The 19,702-nt window shown below is 30.4% G+C and overlaps 1 protein-coding gene across 25 annotated transcripts in view; it reads left to right on the top strand.

Moving 5' to 3' along the window:
- LOC127725762 (rho GTPase-activating protein 20-like) overlaps nucleotides 1-19,702 on the top strand; it is a 190,903-nt gene that overhangs the window by 127,594 nt on the left and 43,607 nt on the right. For 24 of the 25 annotated variants that reach the window (XM_052233001.1, XM_052233003.1, XM_052233018.1 and 21 more), the window contains one exon: nucleotides 17,486-17,596. In XM_052233001.1, the coding sequence (XP_052088961.1) occupies nucleotides 17,486-17,596 (111 nt within the window). Of the gene's footprint in view, nucleotides 1-5,329; nucleotides 5,372-17,485; nucleotides 17,597-19,702 lie in introns of those variants that run through there. The other variant, XM_052233027.1, reaches the window with a different exon arrangement.

Below are 19,702 nucleotides of genomic sequence, written 5' to 3'. Positions count from 1 at the left end.
CGTTCGGGTATTTCACATCCAATCTTTTATGGTAATATTCTTTACAAAGCACAAAAATGTCAGTATTCACCTCTGACAAAAGCTAACAAAACCTTTAAACAGACTTATTAAGAAGGGATATAGTTACGATACTGTTGTCAGGTCATTAAAGATTGCATATTTTGGCTTTAATATTGATTCACTTATAGGGTCTTTGCATCAGAATTAAACATATTTATTCTAAAACCAATTGTTGGCATGACACGGGTTACGTTTTTCTCATATATTTTATGACGGTATAATACTAAACCCCTAACAGGAGGGATTGTGCCTGATATTCATATGATGAAGACATAATCTTTCAATCAGTTTAATTGAGGTCTGGAGCTGGCATGTCAGTAACTGCTAGTAGTCTGTTGTTATTTATGTATTATTGTCATTTTGTTTATTTTCTTTTGTTTCCTATTCTGACATCGGACTCGGACTTCTCTTGAACTGAGTTTTACTGTGCGTACTGTTGTACGTTTGTTTTTTCTACATTGGCTAGAGGTATAGGGGGAGGGTTGAGATCTCAAAAAACATGTTTAACCCCGCCGCATTTTTGCGCCTGTCCCAAGTCAAGAGCCTCTGGCCTTTTTTAGTTTTGTATCATTTTTAATTTTAGTTTCTTGTGTATAATTTGGAGTTTAGTATGGCGTCCATTATCACTGAACTAGTATACATATTTGTTAAGGGGCCAGCTGAAGGACACCTCCGGGTGCGGGAGTTTCTCGCTGCATTGAAGACCCATTGGTGGCCATCGGGTGTTGTCTGATCTATGGTCGGGTTGTTGTCTCTTTGACACATTCCCCATTTCCATTCTTAATTTTATTGAATAATTGCATTTGCATAAAATTGTACCACAATCTTAAAAAATTGTAGTCACCAAACTGTCTTACTTGCAGTTAGTTATACCTCTCTTTATTTCTGTAAAAAGTCTAGAAAATTAGGTGACCATGCATGTAACCTATGTATTTTGACCTTTCACTTGAACTATGTTGCTTGACCTTTCATGTGACCTAATTGTGGCATGGCTTTCTACGAAGTTGGTCAACCTGACCCATATTTGATCTTTTATGACTGAATTTTTAAATAGTCTTGTCGCGTAGGCTTCTCCATGGCAGTTTCCCTTTTCAAGTTGTCTTAGATATTGGTCATAGAAATTCATTGTAGAATAATCCAGCAAGACTGAAAAGTGTCTGCATTATAAAACTTAATCTGCTTAGATGAGTATTTAAAGTTAACATAAAGATTTAATTGACCTAACTATTATGATAATAGTATTCTAAATGAGGTTTCATTTTTTCACCTAGTTTTTCTTGGATTTATAGTTATTGGAGTGGCTTTAATTTGCTGAAGAATTTAGGACAACTACAGTAGATTTTCTTGTTAGTTAACTACTGAAAAAATTATTGAAGCCCCTAAGGGAAGATTTCTAGCCTGAGTCGTGAATTATTACACAATTTTTGGTTTATGATGAATATATGAATAGTTTATGAAGTTAAATGAAGCAACAAGTTTAGATGAACTCCAGTTACTGCCTGACGGACTACTTTAATATGAATTGTCATATATACCAACTTTATACATATCTTGTTGCCACTGTTAAGATGTATTCTGATTACAATAAGAACAAGTAGTAAATAGTACCTGCTTTAGAATGCAAATTGTCAATGACACTTCAGTAAAATTCAACAACTTTCAGTTTTTTATGCGAACAAATTTGTTTCATTAAGTATATCATCCATAGTGTGTATTAAAGAGGCATTTGTATCAGAGTTTCATCACAGTGAGTGAGTGTTTAACTTAGCTTATAGTTTTGCAATGCAATGCCCCTGTCACTCAGACCTAGTTCATTTAGCTATGTTGATTACTGTATTATGTTGGTTTTAGGATTTTTATGATGAACATTTGTGAATTGCAACACACTTTATGTAAAACATTTTATGTAAAAAAAATTATGTAAAAAGCTTGGTCATTGTTATGAATTACATTACATGTAAAAGATTAGTTGTCTTCATCCTAGAAAAAAAAGGTATTAAATATAAAACTTATTATGGTCAGTCTAGAATTCTTGTCCTGCTGACAGTTGACCTGATAGATAAATAGATCGGTGTCAGTGGACCGGTCAGTTTTAATACTATACAGTGGTCAGTTTACAATAATGTTTTGTTAAATCTGGCCAGAGGGATGATATTTATACTAGGTGTTATATACATGTACCTTGCTACCAATAGTCTAAAGTATGATCGTATGTTTACAAATCAAATCAGACGTTATGAATAGCATCAGATGTGTATTGAATGAATGAAATCAAACATGGATAAAAAAAATACAATTAAAATGTATAGACTCATTTAAGAATATTTCACTATTTGGTAAAGTTCATGTTCCGGGCCTTCAGAGAAGTGGTCAGATCTACAAGTGACACATTTCAATGAATGAAACACTTGATTTTCAGTGTGAGTGAAGTTCCAAAGTTGTACACATTAAATTCTGAAGTGCTAAAGTTTTTTTCAGTTCAACCATACATTTGACTGTGATTTTTTAATGGCAATTGGAAGATATTTCTAGTCATGGTTGCAGTTGTACCATCTACTGGAACATTTGTGCAGTATTTCTAATTGTATCAATTTCTAATGGGAATATTTTTCTTAATCATTAGATTATAACATGAGATGTATTTCACAATGAATTTGTGGTCAGTGTTTTGGACATTGTGACATATTGTATCCAACTTTCACATGTCAAATGAAATAAAAAGACCTGAACCACAGAAAACTTGCACAGTTTTTGGTGATTTTTAAGACTTTATCCTTAACTACTTGTAGCGTGATCAATCATTTTACATATAATGACATTCACATTACGTCAAATATTACATTGATTTATGTTTTTTCGAAGTTTGTGTTCACTCGTACTTTTGATGAAATTGGGTGTTCTCTCATTTCATACAGGATATTTGTGAAATTGACAGATAGTTTTCTTTTTTTTGGCTGGATTTATTACAAATATGAAGGAAATGTGACTTATTAGAGAGAATGGATTCATTTCTAAGGAACTATTACCATGATGATGACCTCTATTTGGATCCCTTCGTAAGTATATTCTAATTTTTTGGGATAAAAAATGTAGTTACCAGATGGAGGCGTGACAAAGACGGATAACATTTAACGGAAATGAAATCAATCAAATCATTGATTGAATCTAAATGAACAGTTATTTTGGGTTTTTTTGTATGTCAGAGACTCTTTATTTCTCTCATGGATATTCAGATATGGCCTGCGTAAAGTCTAATTTGTCTTTGAGATTCTATACAACCCTATGCCATTCTATGCCTTATGAAGGTAGATGAATGGCTATAAAGATAATATTCCAAGATTTTTGTTTTTGTTTACCATGAGTGTTTTGCTTTATTTACAGTTATGATTTTCTTCTGTGACATTTGAAATTTATCCAGTACTGTAAACATTTCTTCACAGTTTGGTTTTGGTTGGGATTCTTTATTTTGTTTTGCTGATGTTGTTTTTATTTGTTGTTGTTTTTATAATTAGATGAAAAAATTTAATTCATTATTTGAGATAGGTATTACCAAAGTCTCACCTCCAAACCTTGTAAGTTACTACATGTACTAATTGTCACTTGATTAAGTTCCCATTTTAATTTAGGGGGAGAAAAAATTATTCTTGATAAAATTATAAAGCCCGTAATGAAGAGGAAATTATGAGCAAGAAGTACATGGTGTTACATAAATGGCAGAATTTTGGTTTTTATGTCTATCTGATTTATAATCAATGTAGTGCACTTTAAAATGTCTATACTCAACATATTCAGTTTACAAGAATCATTTGAAATAAAATTTTGTTGTACCAGGTGATGTAAAATCAAAAGAAACAATTTAAATTGACAATAACAGACAGTTTAAATGCAATTAGATTAATATGATGTCTTAAAGTCGAAAAAATCACATTAACTGTTACATAACTTATTGGAAAACCATGAGTGATGGGAACTGACATTGTTGTTGGCTTAAAAATGAATGATTTCATTATGAGCATTATTCAATATTCTAATATAATTTTTTTAATCTCTACAAGTTATTATTTAATTGGAAAGATATTTAACCAATTTATCTATATATAGTCAATTTTGTAAAAGTACAAACATAGATTTTATCAAAGTACTGCTGCACTTTCATCTTTCATACATATTTAAAAAGGGTTAATGTATTCCTGCATCAAGCTGCGATTTCTAGTATTTTGAGGGTAATTGCTGAAAATTAATGGTGTCATGTGTCAATTCGACAATTTAACGGAAAAATGGTTTGGGTCACATCCATTACACCATAATTTTAGTATCCATTTAAAATTTAATTTTATGATTGTGAATTTTAAAAAGTAGGACCTATTTTTAAAATTCATTGAATATTTTTTATATCGCTGAAGAAACCATGACCAAATGGTACATTTTTTATTGTCTGTTTAGATTTGGAGGGATATATTGGTTAAATATCATGTAAATTATCCCTATATAACCTTAGGAGGTCTTCTTTACTATAAGATTGATAGCCACAGCAGAATTATATATAATATATTTATTGACACAGTATAAAAATACCGCGGTTATGAATTGATCACCTTTGACTGACTATTTAAATCATCAATAAATAAAACTTTACCGCTATTCATGAATCTTTAGCTTGAGAACCTGCCTTTTATTATACTTGTGTGTTTGTGTAACTTTCTCTCTTTACTTTGGCCATGTTTAACTTGCCTGGAATACATGTATATCTAAGATAAGTACACGGTACAACAGACAGGTGCTTCATACATGTCTACAGAAATATAAGGGATATAGAAGGATATTAGACGTCTTGATATTAGATAGCCATAATAAGTGTGAAAAAATTAAACTTTTAATTACACAAGAGATTGGTTATGGTACTTACAGAAAGGATATATTGTAAACAAATATACCTGACAGTGTTAAGTCTTAATTAGGTGTGAAATCAAATACATGACGTTAGTTTTCATATTAAAGCATCTACCTAAGTATTTGACAATTTTGGGATATATTTTGATAGCAAACAGGAAAAAAGATAAAAGTCTTAATTAGGTGTTAAACAAACAGTAAATGTTAGTAGATGTTTAAGGAACAGTGGTAGTTACATGAAGAGACATGACACATTGGATCAAAACATCGAAAGTTTTTAAATGTCTCAGTTACAAGTATTGTATAAATGTTTATAACGGGTAGTAAACAATAAACATAGATATCAGAAAAAAATGGATGAATGTTCTGGTTATTTGTGTGCGTAGACTAAATAATGGGACACGCTATACAGAAAGTTACAGTAAGTTGTATAAATCTTATTCTGGTTTTTTCTGCAGCCAACATAAAAGACTTGTAACAATTTTTTAAAGATAACTACAATGAATTTGATGCTTAATTTAGGGATCATATTTTAAAGAAAGAAACACATTTTCAAAAACAATAATAGTGCTATATAGACTTAAAGACCAAGAATACATTGTTTAACATTGGTGATTAAAATCAAGATTAAAGCATATTTAAATGTGACCATTTTGTGTCAAGTTGGGTAGTTAGGCACCAATATTTTAAAAAGAAACATTCATATTTCTTGCAATAAATGATATTGTGAATTTTGATACTAAAAAAATTATTTCTATATTTCATCTTGCCACAGCTTCTTTCATTCTTGCCAAAAGCACCACCCTTAACTTTGTGTCATGATTATCACATACTGTATGTATATTGAATGCCTTTGAATTCTCATTTTATGATCATTTTTTTGGAATCTTTCTGATTATCAATAGCTTTTCTGTTCATTTTGAACTTTAAAAGGTTAAGATGATTTGTTTTCTTCAAAATGTATTTTTGTGTATTGTATGATAGTGAATGAGTGAATTTTAAGAGAAATTTAATTTGAATGACTGTGGCTGTGGATATTTGTCCCTCTGTATTTATTTTGTGAACTTTCCTGTACAAGTAAATTTTTCAGAAACCCATGATTATCATCATATAATCTATCAGTGATCATCTTGCTTGCTTATAACTAAGTTTATTGGGCAACTCATCTGATCAACAACATTTGAATCACTTTAACCTACATTTCATGTTTGGCAAACACAATCTTCCACTCCTCCATGAAGTACAGACTGTTCTGTTATTGAAATATACATGTATTTCAAACCCTTTGATGCCTAAAACAACTGTATAATATCTACTGATGAAAATGAAAGAAAGCAATAGAAATTCACCATTTTAAGTAGAAATAGACAGATGTTAATGTATTGATACCTCGTTTGTATAATGCACCCATTCTTTAATCTGCCAAATCTTTGTAACATTTTGATATGTATTTTGCCTGAAGAATGACAAGGATAGAATAACTTTATCAGTGTGACATCAAATGTTCAATGTTATAATTTGGTACTAATGTCCCTGTACTGAATGATCTCCCCATGCATTATTATATAACTTCACAATCTAAATAGGTATCAGCAATTGTATTTGATATGAATAACAAAGAATGATTAGATTTTGTTTATTTATAGCCCAAGAATGATATTTATGTCTGAACAATTGTGTTTTATAACTGGAAATCAAGTACACATCTTTTTAAAAAATACCTGTCAGAGGTCTGTTTATCTACTGAGGTGAAATTGCAGGATTGTTTTTAATCTTCCTACACAGAATATTCCCATATTTTGCAAATTCAGATTTTTAAGTTTAAGACCCTTGTACATCAGTTAAAAAATGTATAACTAACTTTTAGGAAGAAAAACAATAATGGCTTGAATATCACAATAGGAATAAATTATAAACATTAGACAGTTATCTCCCTTTAATCCATTTAAGGGAAGATATTAATTCTGTTCAGCTAAGGACCCAAAAGGAAACCAGGATAGTGGCATATCCAGGATAGGGGGTAGGAGAGCCCCATTCCCTAAAAAAAAATCAAATGTCTCTCACGATTTATATGATCTTAAAGTATTATATCATCCAAAAAAAATATTGTCTTGCTCTGCTCAGCAGTATCTATTATGTTTTCTGGAATTCCGTTCCCTTTCAAAAATCCTGGATCCACCCCGGTTGAAGTCGAAGGTGTTGCATTAAAGACTGATGAATAAGTTGACACACTATACTTCAAAGTACATTTGTGAAAGCTTTAAAGACCTATATAATTCACTTTACTATAGACAGGGAGGGGTGGACTAAATGTCAAATTCCTTTAAGGTGTTTGTTATTTCTCAAACACCTTATTTAATCAAGTTGAAATGATGGCAGTTCAAAAAAAGAAACTAGGTAAACAGTTCAAGCTATAGAAGTGAGAAATTTTTGTTCAACTCTTTCAATAAATTAGAAAATAACATTTAAAATCGATTTCAATAAATTTGACACCTTTATTTTAGGATTTATGCAAATTACTGTATATACCTGTAAATTGTCAATTAACTAACATGTAGAATTGATTGACTTATAATTTAGGTGTAATTTGTTTCCGTTAATATTGATTAAATACTGGTAATATTTGTATAACTGTAGTAACAGACATTAGTCTGCTGAAGTCAATTTTTATTTGGCCTAATGATTTTTCTTATTAATTTTAGCAATATTATGCATTTCTTAGGAAACAAGTACTGGTAACCCTTCCATATATCATAAAATTCACAAATGAATGAATGTCAAAATGGATGATTTCAATTGAGTATTTTTAAAACACCTTTATATTCATGAAACTACTAAAAGTTTGATAAGTGGTCTCCATTTTATAATTCTTCCCAATTTGGTTTCACTAGCAATCATGCCACAGCTTCTTTTTTTTATATCGATTTTATAATCCAGCAATACTAAAAAAGAAGTCTCAGTGTCAAGTTGTAGAAGCTAATTATGAAGAATTTTAAGTCTTTGGGAAGAATGAGGTTTGGTGGGAAAGTTCGGGAAAATTTTGGAAAATTAGGTCATTAGTAAAAAGGTAACATTGAGCTGATGGCAGTTTTAGGACATTGATTTAAAAATTAAGCCAGAGATGGAATTTTACGGTTTTACTATAGTAGGGTTCTGGTGCTAAGTTTTGCTTGCTGTTTTTGGAGTCTTATTTAATATACAGTAAAATGAACAACTGCCTTAATCTAAACCATTATTTTAATGTATCGGATGTTGAGAATCTCAGAAACACCTGAATATGAGAATCATCTACTATGTATAAATTCAATGATCTTATGTTGATGTGAACAATTCCTGAACAATATTTTCTATAAAACCAAAGGCTGCAATTAATACCTATCAATAGTATGCATTATATAGCCTATTTTAGTAGGTGTCTTTGATATTTGTGTATTGGTTATATGGTATTTTAAGGATGTTACTAAGATAGATGGACCATTTATAAAACACCTGTGGAATTTGTTTCCATTCATAACAAGTCAGCTATATCAAATACTTACTTTGTAAATAAATATTTTTTGTACTAATTTTGAAAGGTTTTCGTCTTGCATGTAAACTTTCCAATTAATAAATTTGGTTAACAGCTTTAATTGGTGTAGTAATTTATGCAAATTTTTGTAAATTTATTCAAAAGTTGTTAAATGTGTGATGTTATGCAAGAAACGGTTGTGGAGGTCTTTGATAATGGTTTCATTTATTGCCAAGTTATTTTTTTATCAAAGAACAGGGATATAGAAAAAGTGTTTTAATTTCAAATAAATCAAATCCAAGGAATACTTCAACATTTCATCTCTGATGTGAGAACTGATTTGTATGCTTGTGCAGTACATGTAACTAAGGATCCCTTACATATAAACTTCCTTACATATAAACTATGCAGCACTATTAGTTATTTAACAAGTGTCTAGCAGTTCGTCTGATTGGACACTCAATTTCTTTTAATGATAAAGATGGTACAGTGTACTATTGTTTTTGAGATCGGTTTTCCTTTCTTACTGATAGACCACTACACTCAGAGTTTCAAGCATTGTATGACTGTTAACATCAGATTTTTTTTGAAACTTACTTGAATTTCAACTGACTGGACACCACATTTTTTCATGGGACTTATTTTGAAAGGTGTGTTTTATAATTCAACTGATCATATATATCTATCTTTCATTGGATTTTGTTTGACTAATATTTTGTATGATTATTTACCAGTGAGACTGAACACTGATTATGTTAGTGCCTGTTTGGGATACTCAAATATTGGAAGGTGGAAAATACTCACAAATTATCACTTTATGTCTTAAATAGTTGTTACTGTAGAAGTTACAGACATTGAGTCATGTGTAAGTGGAATATTTGATTTATGAATTATGAAAGTAATGCAATGTTTTTGTTGTGAAAAAAAAAACCCAGAAGAATTAACATTAGAAAAATCTAAATGTGAAAATGCCATTTTTATTTTTATTGTCTAATTATTTTCCTTTGTTGAAGATTTGCATTGTAAAACTCTAAATTTACCAAATATAGAAAGCGAATCCCACACGGAAGATGCGTATATTAATAATGAAAGTTAGGTAAGATTTTTCACTGATTAATTGTTAACTGCTATGATGTTCAATTTCAACAATTTAAATATTGCGAATATGATGCACAATTTGATAATCATCAGAAAAACTTAAAAGCTTATTATGCAGTGAAATTTTATTAAAATGGTTTAAAAATTTGTTCTGAAAGTATTAAAAACAGTAACACTGGTATGTATTGACAAGATAGGATGAATAGAATTTAAAATGGTGTCAAATTTATCTGCATTTCTATAGCCACTGATATTGGACAATAAATTGTAGAAATGTGTATATTTTATCTTCTTTAAAGATTAGTTGCAAAAAAATAGATCAAATTCAAACAATTTTAGAGATAAAACTATAAACATTAAACTATTATGCTGCTACATTTTCAAACAAAATTTTGGACTGCTTTCAACTAAGGACACCTGTAATTTTGCTTATCTAATTGTTACCTGTTAACTTCAAAATCTCATTATGTGTAGGTAAAGATAGACAAACAAACTCTTCCTTTTATCTCTGGCCAGGTTTCAAAGGTATATAAATTTTAAGTAAATATTTGATGATTTTATTACCATATCCATAACTGATGTCAAATTCTGTGGATATTCTATTACCTATACTCATATAATACTAATTATGATAGAAGACACATTAATTGCACCTTCTGCATTTTGGAGTGCAACTTAAAATTCAGGTAATAAATCCATTTTAATTAACTTCATTAATAAATGTCTAGTCACAAATTTGCAATTATGATATGGTCCTTATGTATTAATGATATTACAACCCACTTAAGTGGTATTTCCATATTAAGCAGCATTAATTTTACAGTGCCATATTTTAAAGTTTCAACATTCAGGAAGTTTGGATTTAATGTGAAAATTATTCCATGTAGTAACAAGAAGCTACTATTGTCAAGACTTCCTGCTCAACTGAAATCATTTGGCTCTATGATCTGCCAATAGTAATACTTTTAACATGTACTGAACATGTCTTTAATATTGATTAGTGATTAAGTGAATTTCCTAGAAAATTTACTTTACAGTAAAAATATGATTTATGATAATGATAATAATAAGTAAAATCTGAAGGAAGATTTTGAATATTTTAAAATCGCATGTAGGAAAAGAAAGTCATGAACTTTTTTTTTCCATTTACCTAAAAATCAGCCTGCCCACTCAAGAATATGCTAAATTATATACTAAATGTATAGGTACACAATCTTGGAATATGTTTAAGAAATAAAAGTACATATATATATACCTAGGCACTATTTCACAACTGTCAGAACCATATTATGGTAAACTTTGTATGGGTACTTGCAAGGTACACAAAATCTTCCGTTAGTATGTCAAGTCATTATTCCAGTACTTCTATGGTACATTTGTAGTACAAACTTTGTATTGGTACTTGTAAGGTACACAAACTATTCCATTAGTATGTCAAGTCATGATTACAAGTACCAATACAAAGTTTGTACTACAAATGTACCATAGAAGTACTGGAATAATGACTTGACATACTAACGGAAGATTTTGTGTACCTTGCAAGTACCCATAAAAAGTTTACCATAACATGGTTCTGACAGTTGTGAAATAGTGCCTAGGTATATACTTGTAAGGTACACAAACTATTCCATTAGTATGTCAAGTCATGATTCCAGTACTTTCATGGTACATTTGTAGTACAGACTTTGTATTGGTACTTGTAAGATACACAAAATCTTCCATTAGTATGTCAAGTCATGATCCCAGTACTTTCATAATACATTTGTAGTACAGACTTTGTATTGGTACATGTACTTGTAAGGTACACAAAATCTTCCTTTAGTATGTCAAGTCATGATTCCAGTACTTTCATGGTACATTAGGAGTACAGACTTTATGTGTACTTATTAGTATGTCAAGTCATGATTCCTGTACTTTCATGGTACATTTGGAGTACAGACTTTATGTGTACTTATTAGTATGTCAAGTCATGATTCCTGTACTTTCATGGTACATTTGGAGTACAGACTTTATGGGTTCTATAAGTATGTCAAGTCATGATTCCTGTACTTTCATGGTACATTTGGAGTACAGACTTTATGGGTACTTATTAGTATGTCAAGTCATGATTCCAGTACTTTCATGGTACATTTGGAGTACAGACTTTATGGGTTCTATTAGTATGTCAAGTCATGATTCCTGAGTACTTTCATGGTACATTTGGAGTACAGACTTTATGGGTTCTATTATCATGTCAAGTCATGATTCCAGTACTTTCATGGTACATTTGGAGTACAGACTTTATGGGTTCTATTATCATGTCAAGTCATGATTCCTGAGTACTTTCATGGTACATTAGGAGTACAGACTTTATGGGTTCTATTAGTATGTCAAGTCATGATTCCAGTACCTTCATGGTACATTTGGAGTACAGACTTTATGGGTTCTATTAGTATGTCAAGTCATGATTCCTGAGTACTTTCATGGTACATTTGGAGTACAGACTTTATGGGTTCTATTAGCATGTCATTCATGATTCCAGTACTTTCATGGTACATTAGGAGTACAGACTTTATGGGTACTTATTAGTATGTCAAGTCATGATTCCAGTACTTTCATTGCACATTAGGAGTACAGACTTTATGGGTTCTATAAGTATGTCAAGTCATGATTCCAGTACTTTCATGGTACATTTGGAGTACAGACTTTATGGGTTCTATAAGTATGTCAAGTCATGATTCCAGTACATTCATGGTACATTTGGAGTACAGACTTTATGGGTACTTATTAGTATGTCAAGTCATGATTCCAGTACTTTCATTGTACATTAGGAGTACAGACTATTGGTACTTTTTAGTATTTCAAGTCATGATTCCACAACTGTCAGAGCTATGTTAACATGCATATTCAATATGCAACTTGTTAAGCAACAACTTCCTGAACTTAAGTAAAAAAAAAATTGTCTATTTTTACTTTAATATTCGTTACTAAAATATAAGTAAAGTTTGTGACATGAACACATATATATGTGATAGCTGACCACTATACACATGTGTCACTAGACATGTAATAACAAACCACTAATAGATACCAAGTACACACTACAGACAAATTAAGGCTAATGGTCAGTTTTATGGGAAATTTAGTGACAATTTTATGACATCTTGGTCATATATATGTTATTAATTACAAGAAGGTTCAGATTATTGACATAATTATGACAGAATACACAAGTCAAACTCATTCTTGTGACAGTTTTACAAGTTCAATCAGAATTAATATACTAAAACTGCGACTATATCTGGTTTTAACAACCACAAATAGAATTAAAATTATAGCTGATTTTACTATTATGGGGTTGTTTAACGACCTTGATCAAGACGTAACAGTCATTGGTCATCTTTATTACAGAATATATATTCTATTTTATCTTAACTATTTTTTTTCTCACAACTATGAAGTTGCAATAGGGGATACTTAGGTCTGTTGTCTCCATTGAGGATTTCCTCTACAATTCGTGAGACAATTCGTTGAGGTAAACCCGTTTATGATTAGGTCTGTTTAAATAGAATCACTAATGTTTAAAGCCAATGATATTTGGTATGCAGTTGTGTAAGCATTGGCACATCTCATTTCCATGGAGAATATTTGGCCCTGCTCCTTCATTTGTTGGTGTTGGGTTGCTGTCTTGTTTACGTTTAACCCCCTCATCTCCTTATAGTCATATGTATATAACTTGGTTGCTTGGATTGCTGAAGTACAGGAAGGTGAAAATATATTACAACTAAAGTGTTTGCCATAAATTACTAAAATTTCTAAAAATTTATCTTTTTGGTTGGTTTTAAAATAAAAAGTGAGAATGAATTATGTATGGTCAAAATCCAACTTTTTGTTTTAGAGTTGTCTTTCCTGTTCTTAACCGAAATACAATAGAAACATTTAGATTATGAGAAATTATGTTTGTGGTTTATGACATGTTATGGCAAAATGACAAAATACTCCTGATTCTGAATGAATGACCACTTTTGACAACCAACCCAGATGGCAGGTAACGTTACCTGTCACAGTTGTATAAAGTAGGTCATCAATTTTACGATTATTTAGGATGGGTATTGGGTCACATCTTTATGACATTTAAAATCAGATAGTTTGAATAATTGTGGTCATGAAAGATAAGCATTAAATTTGTTAATATATATCTTCAAATTTCACAATTCTGAAAGAAAATAAGGGATGAAAGGTAAAATATAAAATGGATTGTCAAGTGGTTTGTGTTTATTTCAAAAGAAAATGTTTTTAATGGTGAATAAGCTAACATGTGGTATCTTTCATTCTTACTTGCTAAACTATTTACATTGGAAGAAAATTAAAGATGGGGATTGGATTCAAAGATTATTATAGTCCAATAGATATACGTTTCATTAGACTAATGGACTATTAATAGAATAAAGTCCAACTATTCACTAGGTAGATTGTGATAGGTTGTCTGAACGTATTACTCTTTTGCATGTGTTCTAGTAATCTCAGTTCCAAACCAGTGAATGGAATTTTGATAGATAATTCAGTATTTAATGGTATTGTGTATCTCCAGTTATATATATATACTTGGATCAGAATGATAATTGGGGTTTCCCGTAGAAAAGATATTACTTTTTTCTCTTATGTAATATTCTAACAGTATTTCTCCAACTAAACCAGTAAATGGTTTTCAATGAAACCTTCAAATACTGTAAATTCAGAAATTATTTCGATGTTTTTATCAATCCAAAAGATATGACAGTCTCAGGTTCGTAATAATAAAAACTCTCATTCATCATTTTAGTAATGATTTTCCTTCCCAATTTTTTGCAATCACATTAATTAGATCACACATTTTAACCAGTAATCATTGATTATAATAAATATATGCATTCATTTCTGAATTTACAGTATTTAGATTTTTTTTATATCTAGACAATTTATGTCTTTGGAGTTTCTGTTTGCAATAAATGGACTTGGTCATGACCAGAAACCTGTTGATATAATGTTTTTGAGCATTTATATGCAAACTTACAGTAAATCTAGTCGATTTACTTGATATCAAAATTAATCAACATTTACCTGACAAAGTTTCTATTACTTTGAGCTAGCCCTCATATACTGCAAGCATTGTTTTATTGTTAACTTTGTTTTTTCCCCCCTGTAATAAGAATATTATAGGGCTAAGTGCTTTTTCTAATCCGATGTTTTTCTATGACGTACAACTTCTCTAATTCAAAAGTACACTGACATGTCCATGGAACAGTTTACATCAGAACGTTGATATATTTGTGTACTTCATGTTCCTCCTTTTTATATGAAACGAGATTATATAAGTTTGTCTATAGATTTAGCACAAATGCTTTTACATATTAATCTTAATGTCTTAATGAGTTGTGTAAAAGCCTTTTAAAGTACAGTCAATATTAGGATGCCTCTTTCAATATCTCAACATCATAAATGATTCTTACAATTAAGTTTAGAATGTTTTATGCTGAAATGCACACCCACTTTGTAAATACATTTTGTACTCATGATAATTGCTGAACTTGTGATATATTCTGATAAGATTCAATTACCGGTACACATAACTCAATTGTTTGGAACTGGAATATACAGAGATAACCAGACTCTTGTGACATCTGTTGTCCTGAACATCCATGTACTATTTGCCACTGGATGTTTAGCATACAACAATCAATCAATCATTATCTAGTTTTGCCAATTTTCATATCAATCACATTCAGTGATGCCACTAAAAGATGTCAGCTACATAAAGATCACTTAAAAGTTAAAAGTCTTTATGTGTTTTTATAGTGACTTTAAAAGTATTATAAGTAAAGCATTATAGCCTTTCATTGGTGCATCAAAATAATGAGCTATGCTCTTATGGTCATTGAGACAGCAATCTGACAACATATTATTGGGATTAGGAAGAAAACATCTTAATTGAACTTGATGATCTCTTACAGTAACCCATACCACATAGTAAACTCTTAAACTTAAAGAATTTAGGCTTCAAAGAAAATAAAATAAAAAAAGAATCAAGAACATCAGGTCCAAAGAAAGAATCAGTCATTGGTTTTAAAGGTTCCTGGTGGTTTCACTAACACTCTGGACCATCAATTCAATTCATGAAAGGGAAAAGTTTACATATACCTAAGAAGAAAGCTAGATTGACTACTTTATAGTAAATCATTGCTAACTTTAAATATTACAGTCAAAGGACATCTATCAATACTTCTCAGTGTATATTTACTTTGCCAATATTTTTCATGACGTCAATAGTTCTATCATATCAGACTTAAAGAAATCGTAAAACATGTAATCTTATTATCCTGTCTATCTACCAACCATTAATGGACAATAGACATAGGTACTTCATATCAGCCGTGATTGTTCTCTTATATTTGATGAAAGAAAAATCGGTTAATAATCTTCATTGATGAGCCATTTTATTTTGATATATAGAATGATTCGTCCCTAGCTACAAGAAAACTGACCTGATGGTCATGTTTATATTGCAAATCATTTTCTCAGTAATTGTTGCTACATTAAATTCTGTTAAATTGAGAAAGAGTTTTGCACTTTCCTGTTGTCCAAAACAAAAAATGTCATTGAAATTTTTTGCCACTGTTTGACATTTTCAGTTTGTGGACTTTAGTCGATCAAAGTTTATATTGTACAAAGCAATTATTTATTGACTTTGGAATATATATAAAGTTTTATGTTATAGTGCATAAATCCTTGCATGTAGAACAAAGTCCATAGAATTTATTATGTTCTTAGCCTGGGAAAGTCAGATTAAACTTTCACAGGAGGGAGGAAACTTCTTGTATTGAGCCCATGTAACTTCCAAATATAATGTAATGTTTAATCAAACTTTATCGAAAGATTGTAATCTTAAAAAAGTAATAAAGAGAGAGATGATTCAAACATTCAAATTTAATAAACTGAATTGTTCTAACCTGTATGACAGTACTTTTCTTGATATATTGAGGGCCACTTAATGAAAACATGGTTTTTGTGTTAAGTCTGTTCAAATATTTTCTCACGAACTTATCAAGACTATGTCAAGGATGGTTTATAGGTGTCTAAAAAAAGACACCTACCATTATATACATTTTTGTACAAAATCCATTTACGAGTTTGTAAAAAAAATTAGATGTTTTTATAGTAGAGTTACAATGGTTTTTAAATTAGAAAAATTCCTTGATTAAATATTTTAACATATCTTATAGTAAAAATACAGGTGAAATTAGAGTTTGATTCACCAAGATTGTCACGCCATACCAATCCTAAGACATATCTTTACACGTTCACTCATCCCATACATCACTCTTCAATATAGGAGGTAAGAAATTTGTAAACAAATTACAAAAATTAATCAGAATTTATCTGGTAAGTCCAGCATTATAAATGTTGACATTTTAACCTGTCCTATTTTGATTAGATAAAAAACATTTTATCAGAAAGATTTTACCGGAACTAAGGGATGTTATTGTTGACCAACAGTATCTTCATGGTTATTTTTTGTACTTGTATCCCAGAGGCTAATTGAAAATTCCTGTAGGCATGTTTAATTGTATAAGAACAGTTTGTGTAGGGTACGTTAGTGCAGAGTAATAGGGTTTTGGGGGAGAATTTGACACAGGACATAGTCTGGTTCAGTACTTTACCTTGGTACTGTAAAACTTTTCAACATTGAAACTTGTTCTGAAAGATGAAAGTGACTAATGGTGAATTTTGAAGGTTAAGATAGCTGTTTTTTTTAATTTAGATGCATATGCTTTCTAGATTCTAGAAGAGGTTAATATATCAGCATATGAAATATTTGAATATAGTTTGCCAATACAACTTTTTGTTGTAAAATGATTGCTAGTGACAAAGATTAGCTGTGTCTTTATATCATTGTATATTTTATCGTTGCAGGTTCAGAGGATACCTGAGTATGACAAGTACTTAAATGATCTTCTCGATGATACGGATCCAAACCATCAGGACTATGAGGAACTCAATAGAGCTACCTCTCGAGTCAAAAATGTAAGTCTAATATACTTAAAATGTAATTCTTTTTTTAATCAAATAAAACTCTTTCTGAACCATTGAAAGAAAAAATTCTACTTAGTCTGTTAAATGTTTTGGTTTTTCAAATATTTTGGCCTTGAGCATCACTGAAGAGACATTTACTGTTGAAATGTGCATCAGCTGGTGCAGTTATATTTGTACCATTAGTGTTATTGCAGCATTATTAATAGACATTTCACGACAGAATCTGCGGAAAGAAACAGTTTATAAATTATAAGTTAGTGCATTCTTTTGTTTTTACAAAGAGAGCACCACAATGATTGTCTCTGTGCTGTCAAGTCATATACACTGATATTGATAAGACATAATTATTAGTTCTGCTTTATTGGCTGTTTTATCTGCTAATGTAGGGTGTCATTTACATATAGAATTTGTCCAATTGTTGTTTTCTAAATGTTCATTGGCAAATATTTGATGCATATTCAGGTGGATGTCCCATAGGCATTTCATCCATATATCTTTCATTCAATTAAAAAAAGATGTATGCAGGATTCATACATTTTATTTGTTTGGTTAACAGAAAATCACTGTTTGTTGGGAGTACATTCATGAAAATTCCTCATAATTATGTATTGCACAAAATTATGTTCTTTTATGCAGTGAATCTTCAAAATTAATTTGTGTCGCCAGTTTGTTTTTTAGGCCAGACATGATGAAACCTTTTTAAATCCACCCCCTTGGGGTAGACCAGGATGTTTTATTGAAGTTGACTCAGTACAACAGTCTTTATTGTTTTGATCCTCTTCATAATTTTATTATTATGTCTCCAAAGCTTATATCTCCTGATAATTATATTATGCAAATGAGCCATTATCTATTTTTCAATTAACATTCTTTTTTTGTATCATACAATACTGTCTTTCATACTCAGTACCCTATATATTTCATATACAAAAGTAAAAGATATTTAGTAAAGTTTTCTGTAATACAAGTCGGTTTCTTTGTTATAAGTTCTCATTTTACCAATTTCGGGAACATTTACCACACAGCTGTTAGATTTCTATTTACTATATAAGAAATCTATTTAAGACATTCAGTAGGGTCATTACGACCATAATAGTCTTAAGTTTATTCACTTTCTCACGAAATATTTATATATTTTTTGTAAATTGTTTTTAATACACAAGAAACCTCTGTTTATTGTGACCCTGTGTTTTACAGTGAATCATTTTTTTATGTATCTGACATGGTTGCTGGTCTTGGTTTTTCCTGTACCTTCAATTTTTCATCTTTACAAATTGTTTGGGATCTGATAAATGTACCCCATGTTACACAGGCTTGGAATCTGATAGATGGGTCTAATTTGTTAGACTATTTATCCATTGGACAACATAAATTAAAATAACAAAATACTTAACTGCTTTCATATGCATGTGTCTAGCATGTATGAATGAGGAAATTTCTAACATTACTGTAAAAAAATTTCAATTTTTAAATAATAAGTTATCTTGACCATTTTCCAAATGTTTTTTAATCCCTCACAAATGAAAATTTTGATATGATGAAATGGAAAGCTTATCTTGAAGACACGTTTAAAAGGACCACGTTTTTTTTTGGTCCTTGTTTGTCACACTTCAAGTTTACTGCACCTCTATCAACAGGGTCGTTGGTATAAAAGGGAAATTCATAAAGATTATGGTCATTTATATTGTATATTGTATATACCTCAAGAGAAACTAAAAGGACAAAGCTTAGTTCATTATAAAACTTTAAAAAACAAGTCAGTGTAAAAGAAAAAAGATAATAAGATGTGTTGTCCTTGGTCAGGCTTGTTCTATTTTCACTAATACTCTGGGAACTTTAATCCCTACAAGGAGGTCAATAATTGCGAGAAAAAAATTTAATCCATATTTAAATTCTCATGTTTGAAATAAGGTCTGTGTTCAGGATATACTATGGTATCTATGTACACTAAAATGTACCTTTAATGTGTATACAAATATGCTTATATGACATATCCATATTCAGTCAATTAAATTCAAATTAATTAAAGGAAGATATTATTAATATAATAATTTGGCATGCACAATATAATATTCTACATAGTGGGTCATATCAATG

Source organism: Mytilus californianus, unplaced genomic scaffold (genome assembly GCF_021869535.1).
Source record: "Mytilus californianus isolate M0D057914Y unplaced genomic scaffold, xbMytCali1.0.p SCAF_15, whole genome shotgun sequence".
NCBI lineage: Eukaryota > Metazoa > Mollusca > Bivalvia > Mytilida > Mytilidae > Mytilus > Mytilus californianus.
This window is presented reverse-complemented; position numbering and strand designations above follow the sequence as displayed.